The sequence below is a fragment of the Leopardus geoffroyi genome, chromosome A2, assembly GCF_018350155.1.
Source record: "Leopardus geoffroyi isolate Oge1 chromosome A2, O.geoffroyi_Oge1_pat1.0, whole genome shotgun sequence".
Classification (NCBI taxonomy): domain Eukaryota; kingdom Metazoa; phylum Chordata; class Mammalia; order Carnivora; family Felidae; genus Leopardus; species Leopardus geoffroyi.
Genome location: NC_059331.1, coordinates 4,493,042 through 4,508,754, shown reverse-complemented (window position 1 = coordinate 4,508,754; position 15,713 = coordinate 4,493,042). Strand labels below are relative to the sequence as shown.

Genomic DNA, 15,713 nt, shown 5'->3' with positions numbered 1-15,713 from the left:
ATTTATAGAAGCTGGCAGTGGTGGCTGCCTCCATAACGGATGGGTCAAGGGCCAAAGGGAAAAAATCTCACCGGTACCTCGTGCATTTTATACCATATGTACGTGTGTGTAGAATGAATGACTGAATGATGAATGAATGAGCGAATGACTCATTTACCTTGATCAAGGCTCTCGCCGCCTTCCGACAGGCCTCGTAATACTGGTTGAAATTCAGAGTTTCCCACCGTTCACTGTTCTTCGTTGCGAGGGCCGGGTAGGCCCCAAATCGGCTGACTGACTCCCGAAAAAATGCAGGGATGGTCATTGGGGTCTCATGGCCTGCCCCATGTTTTGATAGCCTCAGCAGGACTTCTCCGTCTTGATGAGTGGTCCACAGCCCAGGAGTAACTGCAAACAGTCGCCAAGGTTGGGTGGCAAACATTTTCATTAATTAAATAACTTCGGGGGAGGAATGTCCTTTTGTGACCTGAAGTACTGAGTGTTGAATTAATCCCACTCCTCAGGTGAAGTCAAATGGCCAACGCCAGTCCGCTCACGCGTTCTTATTTTTCCTTCCCCCTCTCGACACTTCATTACGAAAAATGTCACACATACAGGAAAGGTGACGGGACTGCATAGCCACCGCCCTCTTATTCGCCATGTGGATTCCACAGCCCCCAGCATCTACTGTACTTGCTTTATCATCACATCTCTGTGCAGCCACTTCTCTATATCCACCCATCGCTCTGTCTTTTTTTTTATGTTTGTTTTTTTTTGAGAGAGAGAGAGACAGTGTGAGCCAGGGAGGGGCAGAGAGAGAGAGAGAGAGAGAGAGAGAGAGAGAGAATCGGAAGCAGGCTCCAGGCTCTGAGCCATCAGCACAGAGCCCAACACGGGGCTCAAACTCCTGAACCGCAAGATCATGACCTGAGCTGACGTCAGACGCCCAACCGACTGAGCACCCAGGCGCCCCTCACTCTGTCTTATTCATGACGCATTTCAAAGGAAGCTGCAGCCATCCATCCATTTCATTCTCAAAAACCTTTTTAACATGTGAATCATTGTGTGTTACCCCCAGGAGGAAGGTTTAAGAGCCAGTGGGTGGCTCGCCATACGGCCATTCTCCTGCCACAAAAAATGGGGAGAGAAGATTCTAGAAACCCTGTCGGAGAACTGCGTGCGTGGCTCTTGACTTTATTCCACTGAAACTCATCTACCCGAGAGGTGGTAGCCGAAAATGGCAGCGTGGACAGCGGGGTTTGCGAGAAAACGTGCTGAGGGACATCGTCTTTCCCCTCGACTGACGTGGGCCCCATGGATGGGCTCCTAAAGGCTTTTGGCTGGTAGCCAGTAGAAGGAGCCCGGAGATACGTGCTCAGAGACAGATGCTGAGCAAAGAGCATGAGCTGTGTGTCAGTCAGCTGGGGCTGCCGTGACCAAGTGCCCCAGACGGAGTGGCTGACACAACAGACATCTGTTGTCTCAGTTCTGGAGATAAATACGAGACCAGGGTGTGGGCAGAGTTGGGTCCTTCTGAGGCCGTGATGGAGAATCAGTTCCATGCCTCTGCCCTAGTTTCTGGCGAGTTGCTGGCAATATTGGGAGTTCGTGGCTTACAGAGGCATCACCCCGGGTCTCTGCCCTCAGCGTTCGCCCTGTGCCTGTCTGTGCCCAACTTGTCCCTTTCATATGGAAAACCGGTCATACTGGGTGAGGACCCACGCAAATGACCTCATGTTAACTAATCACATCTGCAAAGACCCTGTTTCCAAATAAGTCACATTCTGTGCTGTTGTGTGTTAGGATTGCAACATTAGAATTGTGGGGTGTATCTTCGTTCTTTTGACTGCTATAGCAAAATACGATACACTGGGTATCGTTTAAACAACAGGCATTTATTTCTCATGGTTCTGGAAGCCAGGAAGTCAAAGATCAAGGCACTAGCAGGGTAAGCGTCTGTTGAGAACCTGCTTTCTGGTTCATAGCGTCTTCTCACTGTGTGCTCACCGGCCAGAAGGGGCCAGGGCGCTCCCTGGGGCCCCTCTTATTAGGGCCCTGATGCGGTTAGTGTGGGCTTCACCCTCATTTCCTGATCCTCTCTCGAAGGCCCCACCTCCTAATGCAATCACATTGGGGTTAAGTGTCAACATACAAGTTTTCTGTAGAGGGACACAAATATTCAGACCGTAACAGGGGGACACAGTTCAACCCATGCCAGCCTACATCAAGGGCAGGCTAGTTCACAGAGGCTCCCCCTCACCAAACCGCCCCCCCCCCCCAAGGAGAAGTGGGAGGAGGAAGCATGACAGCTCACAGTGGGCAACAGGGGAGGACGTGGTCAAGGACATGAGCGGGCAGCACGGCGGGCCTCCCCACCCCCACTGCCCCAGGCATCCAGCCTGAAGCCTGGGGGAGGGGGGAAGCTTTAACTAGGACAGGATCGTGGAGGGGAGTCCCCTGGATACTGGTCGGGGTTATTTTAATGCCTGTATTGGGTTTAATGACGTTCCCTCCAGATTCATGTCAGAATACATCAGGTCAGAATATGACCTGATTTGGAAACAGGGCCTAGGCAGGTGCCACCAGTTGTAGGGTTGGCCCTAAATCCAGTGGCTGGTATCCTTAAGAGGAGAGGACACAGAGACACACAGAGAAGGCCACGTAATGACAGAGGCAGAGACTGCAGTAGGGAAGGCCAGGGACTGCCAACGGCCACCAGAAGCCCGAAGCCTGGAACAGATTCTCCATCACAGCCTCCAGCAAGAGCCAGCCCAGCCGACGCCTTGATCTCAGACTTCAGGCCCCTAGAACCGCGACAGAATGAGTTTCTGTTTCCAGCCACCTGGTCTGGGGTACTGTGGTACGGCAGCCCTTGGGAATGTGACACGGTGACCGGAACGAGATTTTGAAGATGATTATCATCTGAGAATGACTCTCAAAGTTGTCATTCTTGCCAACATGCTGTGCACTTGGAAGAGGGCAGCTGTGAAAGATAATGAAGGCCCCTTATCTCGTGATGCTCCCTGAGCCTTGTTCCAGCAGGGAAGTGGTTACTGCATAGTGATAAACATCGTTACCATATAGCTGCACTGTTTATATATTTATTATATAGAGAATACAAATGTCGACATAATTAATACATAGTTACAGTATATTTGTACTATGTTACGTATATGTCCATACTGTATAAATATCATTACATCTGCAATAGATAGATAGATAGATAGTATGTGTGTATATATATATATATGTGTGTGTATATATATATGTGTATGTATATATACACACACACACACATGCCATTACATTTGTACTGTATCATATCTGCTCTCTATAATTACACATGGACTATATTATTACATCTGTACTATATATACACAATTGGATCTGTACTGTTGTACTCTATATCGTTCTAGCCATGTGTATTGTTATACCTGCACTATATATAATTATACATAAGTATATAATATTATATAAATAATATAAATAAATATTTATACTTTCATTTATAAAAATAATATAAAGGAGCGTCTGGGTGGCTCCGTCGGTGGAGCATCCGACTTCGGCTCAGGTCATGATCTCATGGTCCGCGAGTTCGAGCCCCACATCGGGCTCTGTGCCGAGAGCTCACAGGACTGGCAGGGCTCTGCTCTGACTGACGTGGCCCCGCTGTCAGCAGCCTGCCTGTGCTGCCTGCCCTCCCTATCAGGTGTAGGTAGCAGTACCCCACTCCTCCACCCCCTGTGTCAGGCGCCTCAGCCACGGTTAGGGGCCCGGGCAAGGATCAGCTGTGTCCTGACTCTCTGGGCCCCAGGCTCCTTTCTCAAAAGGCTCGGCCGAGTCTGTGCGCCTTTCTTTCCCACGAGTGTTCTCGCCAGCATACCTTTGGTTTCACTCATGTCCAATTCAGGGTCTACGGTTTCCTCTTCATGAGCCATTGGGAGTTTAGCCCTTCCAGGTCCAGAGAGGCCATTCTTCACAGCACTGCAAGGCACAAAGCAGGGGGCTTAGCAGGACTGGCAAAGGGGCTGCAGGTCTGAAGCCAACTTCCATCCACTGGTCATGTCTGCCTGGAATCCTGGGAATAGATTAGTCATGCCTGTCCTGGGCGTAGGAGGGGAGGAGAGGGTCTATGTGCCAGATCCTAGAGCAGTTGTAAGCCCAGAGGGCATTCAGTCTGTGAGTTTCCAGAAGAGTCTCTTAAATGCTTAGAATATAGAGACCAAGTCTATATGTGGTATGTGGGTAAGAAAACATTTTAACCTGCCCAAGGGAAAGAAACTTACAGGAGAGGGGCAGAGAGAGAGGGAGACACAGAATCTGAAGCAGGCTCCAGGCTCTAAGCTGTCAGCACAGAGCCCAACGCAGGGCTCAAACCCACAGACCGTGAGATCATGACCTGAGCCGAAGTCGGACACTTAACCGACTGAGCCACCCGGGCGCCCCTGTTCTGGTAGGTTGTCTTAAAGATAGTATAACATTGGGGCGCCTGGGTGGCTCAGTCGGTTAAGCGTCCGACTTCGGCTCAGGTCACGATCTCGCGGTCTGTGAGTTCGAGCCCCGCGTCGGGCTCTGGGCTGATGGCTCAGAGCCTGGAGCCTGCTTTCGATTCTGTGGCTCCCTCTCTCTCTGTCCCTCCCCCATTCATGCTTTGTCTCTCTCTGTCTCAAAAATAAATAAACGTTAAAAAAAATTAAAAAAAAAAAAAAGATAGTACAACATGAAAGCCCAAAGGACGTAAAGGAGAAATGGTAAATCTTGCTACATAAGAAGTTTTTCATTTCCCACATGGCAAAAGAATGCCATAAACAAAAGATCAACAACAAGCTGAGAGAAAATATGAGTAACGTGTAACAGATGAAGGCCTGATTTCCTTTATATGCGAACAACTCCAGTGGACCTGTAAGAAAAAATCCAAACCCCAATGGAAGGTGGGCAAGGGGCATAAATAGGAAGTTCTCTGAAACAAATCTTACATTGACTTTTTCAGTCATAAGAGAAATGCGATAGAAAATATTAGGATGGGATTCTCACCTGTCTGATTGCGTAAGATCAAAAAGGATTGAAAAGTATATTAGCAAGGATGCGGGAAAACAGACACTCTCATATGTTGCAAGACGGACAGAGCCCCCTTGGAAGACATTGGTCAGTGGTCAGACTTCAGATCACATGGTCGCTAACCCATCCTTGGAGGATGGTGCAGATCCTGGCTGTCAGGGTCCTTGCACACTCACTAACTGGACCATCTTGTTCGAAGCCTTTCGTGTATGATGGGGTCAACCCCCACTCTTTAACCTTGTTTGATTTTCAGTAGGTTCATCCTCAAATTGATGAAGCAACATTCTTTTAAACATTTACTTAAGAGAAATCAATAATTATTTTCCTGGAGTAAATTATGTTCCCCCAAATTCATATGTTGAAATCCTAACCCTCCAATGTGATTGTGTTGGGAGATGGAACCTTCCCAGGGACGTAATTCAGGTTAGATGAAGTTCTGAGAGCGGAGCCCTGATCCAACAGGGTTAGCGTCCTTGTAAGAGGAAAGGAAACTAGCTCTTTCTCTGTCTTCACCATGTGAGGACACAGCGAAGAGACAGCTGTCTGCAAGCTCCGAAGAGGGTTGTCACCAGAAACCCGCCGTGCTAACACCTTGGTCTTGGACTTCCAGCCCCCAGAAATGAGAGAAAATAAATTTCCGCCAAGCCACCCATTCTGCAGTATTTTCTTCGGGCAGCCAAAGCCGACTAATAGAGTTGCAAAAATATTTAGAAGATGTGAAAATATTAAATGTTGTTCAATGAACTTTTGAACTTTAACGAATCAAAATTTCCCGAACATTTGGACATTGGCCACACACGTTTCCTCAATCAGATTCCCCCAAGCATGTAGTTAAAACCACAAATCCGGTATGCCATTTTGTCCCAATCAAAGACGTCTGCAGACGTCATCAACTGTCCCCTTGGAGGCCAAGATTGCTGGCTGACATTGATTGAAAACGATGTGTTGGCAGTTTCCAAGAAAGAAAATTGTATTATCTTGTCCATGACAGACATTATACTTCATGCAAGAATCAAGCCGTTCTACCTTCTAGATCTGCGGTTAATGTTCTGCAAGAACCAGGGACACGGCAGACGAGAACCTGACGATACGCGGTCGGGCAAATGTAGCCCTGTAGCCTGCACACAGTTCTACACTAGCAGGCACTGGCTTTGTATTTCAGTGAAAACAGGTAGCTAAAAAGGCACTCATTTAAGTCAGTCTCTGTGGCATTGACACACACAGAGTACATCAATCCGTGGGACAAAGCAAATAGCCAAAGAATCTGGATGAAGCTGTGAACACCCACGTAAAGACATTCATAAAATGTGCCACAAAAGAGGAAACCAGGAGGGCCTTGGACCCAGGCCCGGACCAGGAGGGTGTGGCCCAGAATCTTAGGGTCACCCTTGATCCACCCTTGAGTTCCTACTTTTGCCTCCATTGCTCTTTCTCTCATCCCATTCACTCCATCATTCCATCCATCCATCTTTCCTTCTTTCCATCCATCTTTCCATCCACTCATCCATTCATCCATCTACCCATCACCTAACCATCTTACCTCCCTCCCTCCCCTGCCTTGTCTCTCCCACCTCTCTTTTCTCCCTTCTCCCTTCCTTGCTTCTGTCTCCTTCTCTCCTCCCTCCCGCCCTCCCCCCCTTCCCCCCACCGTGTCCGTCTCCTTCCCCACATCTGACCCATCAGCAAACTCCATCAGCTTAGTCTTGCAAATGGGTCCCCACATTCTGCACCTGCTGTCCCTTATGCTAAAAACACTGTTCTCCCTAATCCTCATCTATCAATCTCTCCCCAAACTCAGCCTCTGCTTATGAGTCTTTTCTTCAGGGGAATATCCTCGGTTATCTCAGGCTGGGCTAGACCCTACACCCTCTAATTCCACTGTCTCTTTCCCTTTATTGCATAATCTAGGTTTGTCACTAGGTAGGGGTGTGTGTGTGTGTATCTTGTGGATCATTATATCCCTAACATGTAACACAGTGCCTGACACACGAAAGGGGTTCACTCAATATTAGGCAAATGAGTCTATATCGAAATATACCGATTCAGTAGACCTGTGATTCTTAACCAAGGGCCATTCTGGGCCCCTGGGGACACCTGGCAGTGTCTGGGGACATTTTGGGAGTCACAATTAGGGGATGCTACTGGCGTCTAGTGGGCAGAAGTAGAAGATGCTGCTCAATGCCCTGCCATGCCCAGGATAGCCCCTCACGACTAAGAATTATCTGACCCCGAAGGTCAACAGGGCCAACATTGAGAAACCCTGGACAAGACAAGGCAGTTACAAGGTGCAGATGGCAAGCACAATTAGAGCATACCCTGAGTCATTTCCTTGTGCTCCTGGGCTGAGAGGATCCTGGTGAAACCAGCAGCCCTGTTAAGACCAAGACTGCATTTAATACAGAACAGCAACAGCAATCACAGAAAGTAACAGAAGGATCTCTCCTGTGCACCAAGTACTGTTCTGAAAGTTTTACACACATGAACTCATTTAATCTTCACAATAATCCTAGGAGGTAGTTACTCTTATTTACTGTTATCCCCACTTTACAAATAGAACACAGCAAGGTTAGTTTGCCTGTGGTCACAGCATAATTTTGTCTTCTTCATCTTGGGAGCACTCGTTCATTCATGAGCAGCTGGTACATGGAGATGGGTAGGATTCTACAACCAAGCTAAGGTCAAATCCAGCCATGTGTTAAATGAATTTTGACCAGATGAAGAATGTCTACTTATTGAAACATCAGAAAACAGGAAGTCAAGACAAGTCACTGACTGGGGATAAGATATTTGCTTGGATCATATACCAAGAAATAATTCATACCCATAACATGACAAGAGCACCTCTGGATTAAAAAAAGTATAGGTAAACTTTCAGATATGTTTTTCATGTTATTTTATACGCAAGACGCTTCACAACTTTAAAAGGTCACACAGGGTTTATTGTAACTGCAAAAATTATTCAACATTAAACATCTGTCAACATGAGTTGCTGCATTTAAGGGACAAAGGGTGGAAAAACATGATCTCCTCAAGATAGAATTTGATGAAATACCTATTTTTTATGAAAATCCTTAACAAATGAGAAATGGAAGACATTTCCTTAAGTAGCAGAAGCATGCAATAAATATTATACTTAATAACAGCAATGAGGGGCGCCTGGGTGGCTTGGTCGGTTGGGCGTCCGACTTCGGCTCAGGTCATGATCTCACGGTCTGTGAGTTCAAGCCCCGCGTCGGGCTCTGTGCTGACAGCTCAGAGCCTGGAGCCTGTTTCAGTCTGTGTCTCCCTCTCTCTCTGCCCCTCCCCTGTTCATGCTCTGTCTCTCTCTGTCTCAAAAATAAATAAACGTTAAAAAATAAAATAAAAAAATAACAGCAATGAAAGCACTGGAAGAATTTCTAAGAAGTAAGGAATAAGACAAAGATGTCAGCTGTCACTGCTGCTATTCAGCATTGATCTGAAGGTTCTTAGTCAATGCAATAAGATAAGAAAAATAAATGAAGGGGATATAGATCAGGAACAGACAGCATTGTCATTTTGCACCTAATATGATTGACTGCTAGACTATCCAATAAACTGAACAGCTATTAGAAATAAAAATTTCTATAAGGTTATCAATATTCGAAGATCAATAGCTGTTTTTCTACACCAGCACAATCAATGAGAAAATGCAACACAGATAAGGATACTGAGAGTCTAGCTCAAGGTCAAAATGTGTGCCTCCTGCTGAATGACGAGACACTGAATCCCAAAGGACCCCCACATGCTCCTCTCCCATATCACTGTCACCTGCCACTTGTCATGAGTCCTGGCCATCACAACATGTCTTTGGTCGCTGAAACATCTGGGCAAAGTGTTTTCTTCTTCTGCAAAGATGATAAACAGGTTGCCCCTCCTGGAAATCTGGACATGTGCTGCCCCTTGCCAGCCCTCGTCACTGTCTGGGTCCAGCCAGGATGGTTGTGGTGACGAGAAGCAGGAAGGTGGTCCGTATTCCTCTCCCAACAGCCTTCTACCTCATTCAACCTTCCAGAACCTTCCATCCCTGCCACCTCTTGTGACATCACTGGCTGTCCCTGCCTCCCCACCCCACCCCCACTCCTGGAGGAGACTGCTGCTGGGGCAGGAGGATTGCTGTTCTCGTTTCACTCACTCATTGGTTCGCGCGTGCATATGTGCAGGTACCTCATTTCTGCAGTGGAATTTGTGGAATTGATACAAAGCGACAAAGCCACAGCACTTACACTGTGCATCGTGTTAGATGCTGGGGACACAAAGAGGACCAAAACCAGATGAAATCTGTTCAGGAAGACAGTTGGAAAACCTAGAATTGTGCAAATGAATGCAAACTTAACAATAATGCAGAGACCCACAGAGTGCCAAGTGGTTTTGATGAGGAACCTGACGTGGGGAGGTCAGGAGAGGTTCCCCAATGGAGACACAAAGGATCCCGCCACTTTCTATTACACTGCCCGACATTATGGATCTTCAGTCAGCCTCCCCTTCTCTATGTCCGTTTCACTCATTGCTGCTTCCCTCGGAGGGCATAGAGTAGCTGCTCAATACATAAAGATTTATCAACCAAATATTCTGCCCTGCTGAGAAGAAGGGACAGGAGGGCTCCATTGTCTCCGGAGCCTTCTGGGTGGTTCAGGTCTGCAGCTGACCAGTGTTCACAGAGTACTGGGGCAGCTGTGGCTGGGAGAGCCCATGCCCACCAATATCCACTAGGCTGCTTCTTCTCCAGACCCCTGACCTAAAGGCTGTGTTTCCCAAGACCCTTGATGCATGTGGTCATCTGGCTAAATCTTGACCCGTGGTATGTGGACAGAAGTGATGGAGGCCACTTTGGGGTCATGCCTTTAACGGACGGGACATGGCATTCATGGATAGGCAAGTTCGCAGGGACGGAAAGTAGAACAGAGGTTGCAAGGGGCTGGGGCCAGGGGGGATGGGGAGTGACTGCTGATGGATAGAGTCTACCCTTGCAGTGATGGGAATGTCTTAGAACTGGCGGTGGTGGCTGCATAACATTGTGAATGTACTAAATGCCACTGGGTTGTCCACTTTAAGCTGGTTAATGGCTCATCTCATGTGAATTTTTCCTCAATTAAAATTCTTTTCATGTTTATTTTTGAGAGAGAGAGAGCACAAGTTGGGGAGGAGCAGAGAGAGAGAGGGGGAGACACGGGATCCGAGGCAGGCTAGAACCCACGCGGGGCTCGGACCCACGAACCGTGAGATCATGACCTGAGCCAGTCAGACACTTAACCGACTGAGCCACCCAGGTACCCCCTCAATTAAAATTTTTTTTTTTTAATTTTTTTTTTCAACGTTTATTTATTTTTGGGACAGAGAGAGACAGAGCATGAACGGGGGAGGGGCAGAGAGAGAGGGAGACACAGAATCGGAAACAGGCTCCAGGCTCTGAGCCATCAGCCCAGAGCCCGACGCGGGGCTCGAACTCACGGACCGCGAGATCGTGACCTGGCTGAAGTCGGACGCTTAACCGACTGTGCCACCCAGGCGCCCCTAAAATTTTTTTAATAAATAGGTTATTCTGACCCTGTGGCATGATTTATACTCAGAATGCACCCCATTAGAGCCACGAAAGGTCAGAGAGGCCAAGCCACTTGGCTGAGGTCACACAGGAAGCAAGTGGCAGAGGGACGCAAGTCCTGCCCAGCCCCGTAACTCTGCTCTGTCCCAGCTCTTCACGGAACATCTGGACTCTCAGAGAGTCTTTGAGTCGTGGTCCCCAGACCTGAGCAGTGCTTCCTTAACACGGCCTAGTAGCTGCACTGTGGGAGAACTGTCCCTGACTTTACTGATGGGAAATCAGAGAGGCTGAGTAATTTGCCCAGGGGCACACAGCCGGTCAGAGGCAGGGCGTTTGAGAATGCCAGTTCTAGACCTACATCACTTCTCTGAGCTTCGCTGTGTCCTGGCCGACATGGAAATTCTTCCTACGGGGTGTCTGGGCTCTCCTCCTGTCTGTGTCCTCCAGACAATTAGCAAGGACCTGACCCTGCACGTGCACAGCTCACAGCCCTCTAGTCCTGGCCCTGTCGGATCCTGTCTGTATTGAAAACGTCGGCGGCTTGTTCATCGTGGATTTTGGGCATTCGTGTTGTTTCTTTAACCTACTGCATTAAAGTGCTGTTCATCTTGGTGGCTGGTTGTTTGAGTGTTGCCTTGTTTTTGGTTTTGTTTTTGTTTTGGCTTCTCCTTAAGTTTTCTCCCCTCACCCCAGCCCTGCATCCTATTTATTAACCCAGTTCATGTCTGTGACTGGTTGTTCTGGGAGCTGAAGTGGACCTTAACCTCTCTTAATATGATGATGGTAGCGTACAGCCATTTCCAGCCCCAGAAAGGGTGGAAAAGCAAAATCCCCTTTCCCAGACTCCTCCACAGCGGCAAGTGCTGCGTGACCATCTTGACCAATAAAACACAAGGGCAAGTCAGTCTCTGCCAACACATCTGCTTTAAAGGACAAGCAGGAGGGGCGCCTGGGTGGCTCAGTCGGTTAAGTGTCCGACCTCGGCTCAGGTCATGACTTCACGGTTCGTTCTTTTCTTCTGGAACGGAGATGTACTGTATGGAGCCATGGCAGCCATTTTGCAATCATGAAGCGACAGTTAAGGGGCACAAGAGAGAAGCCAGCAGCTTAAGACATTAAGGTCCTGGGACCTTGATGGCAACAGTGAGTAGCTGAATCAATCCCAGCATCCATTTACATGTCGATTTCCCCTCTGGTGAGAAAAAAGTAACTCCAGTTTTTTAAAGGTTTTATTTTTAAATAATCCCAACGCCCAGTGTGGGGTTTGAACTCATAACCCTGAGACCAAGAGTGGCGCAGGTGCCCCAAGCCCCTATTTTAAAACCTGCTTCCGTTAGATTTTCTTTTAGATGCAGGTTAAATGCTAACTGCTATAATCTTCAAATGAGAGTTCTGGGCTGACTAGAAGTTAGCAGTTTATGATGGGTGTAAGTTATCTAGCTAAGTAATTAGCCCCAATTTCTCAAGACAAAAGTCTGAGCCTCATTCGTGAGGCCCACATACTGTTGGTAGCAATGCATCAGTACAACTCTGTTGAAGAAAGACTTGACTGTGTTTGTCAAAAATTTAAAACATATATCCTTTTTCCCCTGTCCCTGTATTGAGTCAATTTAGTATTTGGGGGGGGGGGGGGCTAACCCGTTACTTTTTTATATTTAAATTAATTCCTAGAGGCACCTGGGTGGCTCAGTCGGTTAAGCATCCGACTTCAGCTCAGGTCATGATCTCACAGTTCGTGAGTTCGAGCCCCGCGATGGGCTCTGTGCTGACAGCTCAGAGCCTGGAGCCTGCTTCGGATTCTGTGTCTCCTTCTCTCTCTGCCCCTCCCCCCCCCACACACGTTCTCTGTTTCTTTCTCTCTCTCTATGAAAATAAACAAGTATATATTTTTTAAAAAAAGGAAGTTGCTAAGAGAACAGATCTTAAAAGTTCTCATCCCAAGAAAAAAAATTCTAAGTACCTACAATGATGGTAACAGGATTTGTGATCACTTTGCAATATATGCAAATAGAATTGTGTTGTACATCTGAAACTAATGTTATATGTCAGTTATATCTCAAAAAAAAAATAGGATAAAATAACAAGACAAAACAGAAACAAAGCCCGCAGGTAGAGGGCCGGATTTGGCCCACCGCGTGGCAGTTTGGCGTTCCCTGCTGTAGACCAGCCTTGGTGATTTTCAGTTTTACTTTTTCCAGACAAAAGTCGTTGCGTTTTGTCACAGCTCCCCCTGGTGGGAGCTTCCACATCTCTCTCTACCTTCCAGGCAGCCGAGACGGACTGTCCAGACGGGACTCCCCGCCGCCGCGGTGGTTTTAATTTATACATTGTTTCCCTGTTGTTCCAGTATCAAAAAGATGAGAAAGGTTTATCCCAAAGTAACAGCCCCTTGTGCTGTCTCTGCTACTCAAATCCCTCCACTAGCAACCAACCCTTTTCAACACTGACTCTTTCCCCTGGTATTAACCTTACTTTCAGACATTGTCTTTTTTGACTTCCTCTTATGGCCTTGCTCTCTGACGATTTCCTACGTGGTTTAATATTTTTTCCAGTATGTTTGCCTTAGGCCTACAGGTAGTTTTGTTTTGTTTTGTCTTTTCGTTTTGCCGTGTGCTTGAACACACAAAGATTGGCAAACTGCAACCATTAGGCCAAGTCCGGCCTTCTGCCTGTTCTCACAAATCAAGTTTTATCGGCACATAGTCATGCCTGTTCATGTATTTCTTGTCTCTGGCTACTTTTTGTGCTGTCACAACAAAGATGCGTAGTTGCAACAGAGACCATAGGACCCCCAAAGCCAAAAATGTTTGTTATCTGGCCCCGAGAGAAAAAGTTTGCCAACCCCTGATATCGGGCAATACATCAGTTCTTTCTTTTCCCTCCTGGGAATCTTGGACTCTGAGCCCACTCTCCGCTCCGTTCCATTCTTCCTGTCTGTTCTTATGTGGGATGAGGTCAAGCTGGATTTGGGTGAGTCCTAAATTCAATGACTAGTGTCCTTCTGGGAGAGACGCACAAGGAGCCAGAGGGGGGCTCCCAGTAGAGATATCTCCCGGCAAAGGCCCCAGTCCCCACATAATGCCACTTTTCGTAATTTGTGAATGGCTTGTAAAATAATTCCTATCACCTGTCAACTATAATTTTACCTGTGGCACAACTTACAAAAGTTGTTTGTCATTTCTTTTTTTTTTTTTTTTTTTTTACTGTTTATTTATTTTGAGAGACAGCAAGAGAGGGGGAGAGGGGGAGGGGGAGGTGCAGAGAGAGAGAGAGAGAGAGAGAGAATCCCAAGCCCCAAGACGTGGGGCTCGATCCTGCAACCCTGGGATCATGACCTGAGCCTATATGATGAGTTGGACGCTTTAGCGACTGAGCCACCCAGGCGCCCCTGTTTGTCATTTCTTATCAACTGGGTTTGCGTACAAAGTTTCTTGCCAGTTGTGCCTATCAAGAATTGGAGGACAGGGCACCTGGGTGGCTCATTTGGTTGGGCATCAGACTCTTGATTTCAGTTCAGGTCATGATCTTATGGGTCATGAGTTCGAGCCCTGTATCGGGCTCTGCACCGACAGTGTGGAGCCTGCTTTGGCATTCTCTTTCTCTCCTCTCTCTCTGCCCCTCCCCTGTTCTCTCTTTCTCTCTCTCTCTCAAATAAATAAATTAATTTAAGAAAAAAGAGTTGGAGGAAATTGGGACCCATCCAAATGCCCATCAACAGGGGAGTAGATAGCTAAATCCTGGTGTATTCATACAATGCGATACTACTCACCAGTATTTTTTAGGGTGAACAAATGATGACTCAACAATAGGGGTGAATCTCACAGACATAATTTTACACAAAGAATCAGGCACAAGAGAGTCCATTCTGTGTACTCCCGTCACCGTGAAGTCAAGAGTCAGCAAAAGCCGTGTGGCGGCACAGGTCAGAATCGTGGGCGCAGAGGTGTTTACTGGGAAAGGACGCGAGGGAGCCATCTGGAGGGCTGGGAGTGTTCCGGGGACAAAGGTCCACACACGTGTAAAAAGTTACACATAGGTAAAAAATGAACAACTGTTCGCTTTGAGGTACATAAGTTATAGCCCAGGGAAAAAGAAAAGCGTAAAATGCTTTTTTTTTTTTTTTAATTTCATAACATTCTCAAACAATTTGAAAAGACCATTAGCAAAATGTGTCCATCGGAAACGGGAGTTAGTGATTACAAGCATGGAAGTTAATTTAAAAAGTTATTCACCCAAGGGGCACCTGGGTGGCTCAGTCGGACTCCTTGGGATTCTCCGTCTCCCCCCCGCCCCCCGCCCCTCCCCAGCTTGCGCACGCTCTCTCTCAAAATAAATAAATAAATGTTTTTTAAAAAAGAATTTTGAGGGGCGCCTGGGTGGCGCAGTCGGTTAAGCGTCCGACTTCAGCCAGGTCACGATCTCGCGGTCCGGGAGTTCGAGCCCCGCGTCGGGCTCTGGGCTGATGGCTCGGAGCCTGGAGCCTGTTTCCGATTCTGTGTCTCCCTCTCTCTCCGACCCTCCCCCGTTCATGCCCTGTCTCTCTCTGTCCCAAAAATAAATAAATAGGGGGCACCTGGGTGGCTCAGTCGGTTGAGCATCCGACTTCGGCTGAGGTCATGATCTCACTCACAGTTTGTGAGTTCGAGCCCCGCATCGGGCTCTGTGCTGACAGCTCAGAGTCTGGAGCCTGCGTTGGATTCTGTGTCTCCCTCTCTGTCTGCCCCTCCCCCGCTCACGCTCTGTCTCTCTCTCTGTCTCAAAAATAAATAAGCATTAAAAAATAAAAGTAAATCAAATGAAGAATTTTTGACAGCTTTTGTCACCGAATTGTTTCTCTTGCCTGCTTTCTAAAACCCTTCCATGCCTCTTTTTATCCTCTCTCCTCCCCTTTGCCCTGTCATTCTCAGGCAATATGGAACGTTGGCACGGCCATTCTGTTCCCCTGCTTCCTGGTTGCCTAGAAGTGGTTAAGACTGAAAAAAATGGGATTTAAGGGGGAAAAAATGTGCTTGACGTGGATTCAGCCAGCCCTTGCGAAGGCTGTCCGAGGTCACAGCAGTTTGCTATGGAAATGATTCAGTATCGCGGAGAAATGTGGCAGCCAGTGGCCAGGAAG

At 47.5% G+C, this 15,713-nt stretch overlaps 1 protein-coding gene across 2 annotated transcripts in view; it reads right to left on the bottom strand.

The window, feature by feature from the left end:
- The window catches only part of LOC123605183 (long-chain-fatty-acid--CoA ligase ACSBG2-like), a 32,237-nt gene extending 23,134 nt beyond the window's left edge, over positions 1–9,103 (bottom strand). Inside the window, exons 1-3 of one of the 2 annotated variants that reach the window (XM_045491709.1) lie at positions 8,827–9,103; positions 3,863–3,963; positions 158–387 (exon numbers count right to left, since the gene is read on the bottom strand). In XM_045491709.1, the coding sequence (XP_045347665.1) occupies positions 158–387; positions 3,863–3,963; positions 8,827–8,840 (345 nt within the window). In that variant the 5' untranslated portion in view covers positions 8,841–9,103. The remainder of the gene's footprint in view (positions 1–157; positions 388–3,862; positions 3,964–8,826) is intronic. The other variant, XM_045491710.1, reaches the window with a different exon arrangement.
- Positions 9,104–15,713: the final 6,610 nt, after the last annotated feature.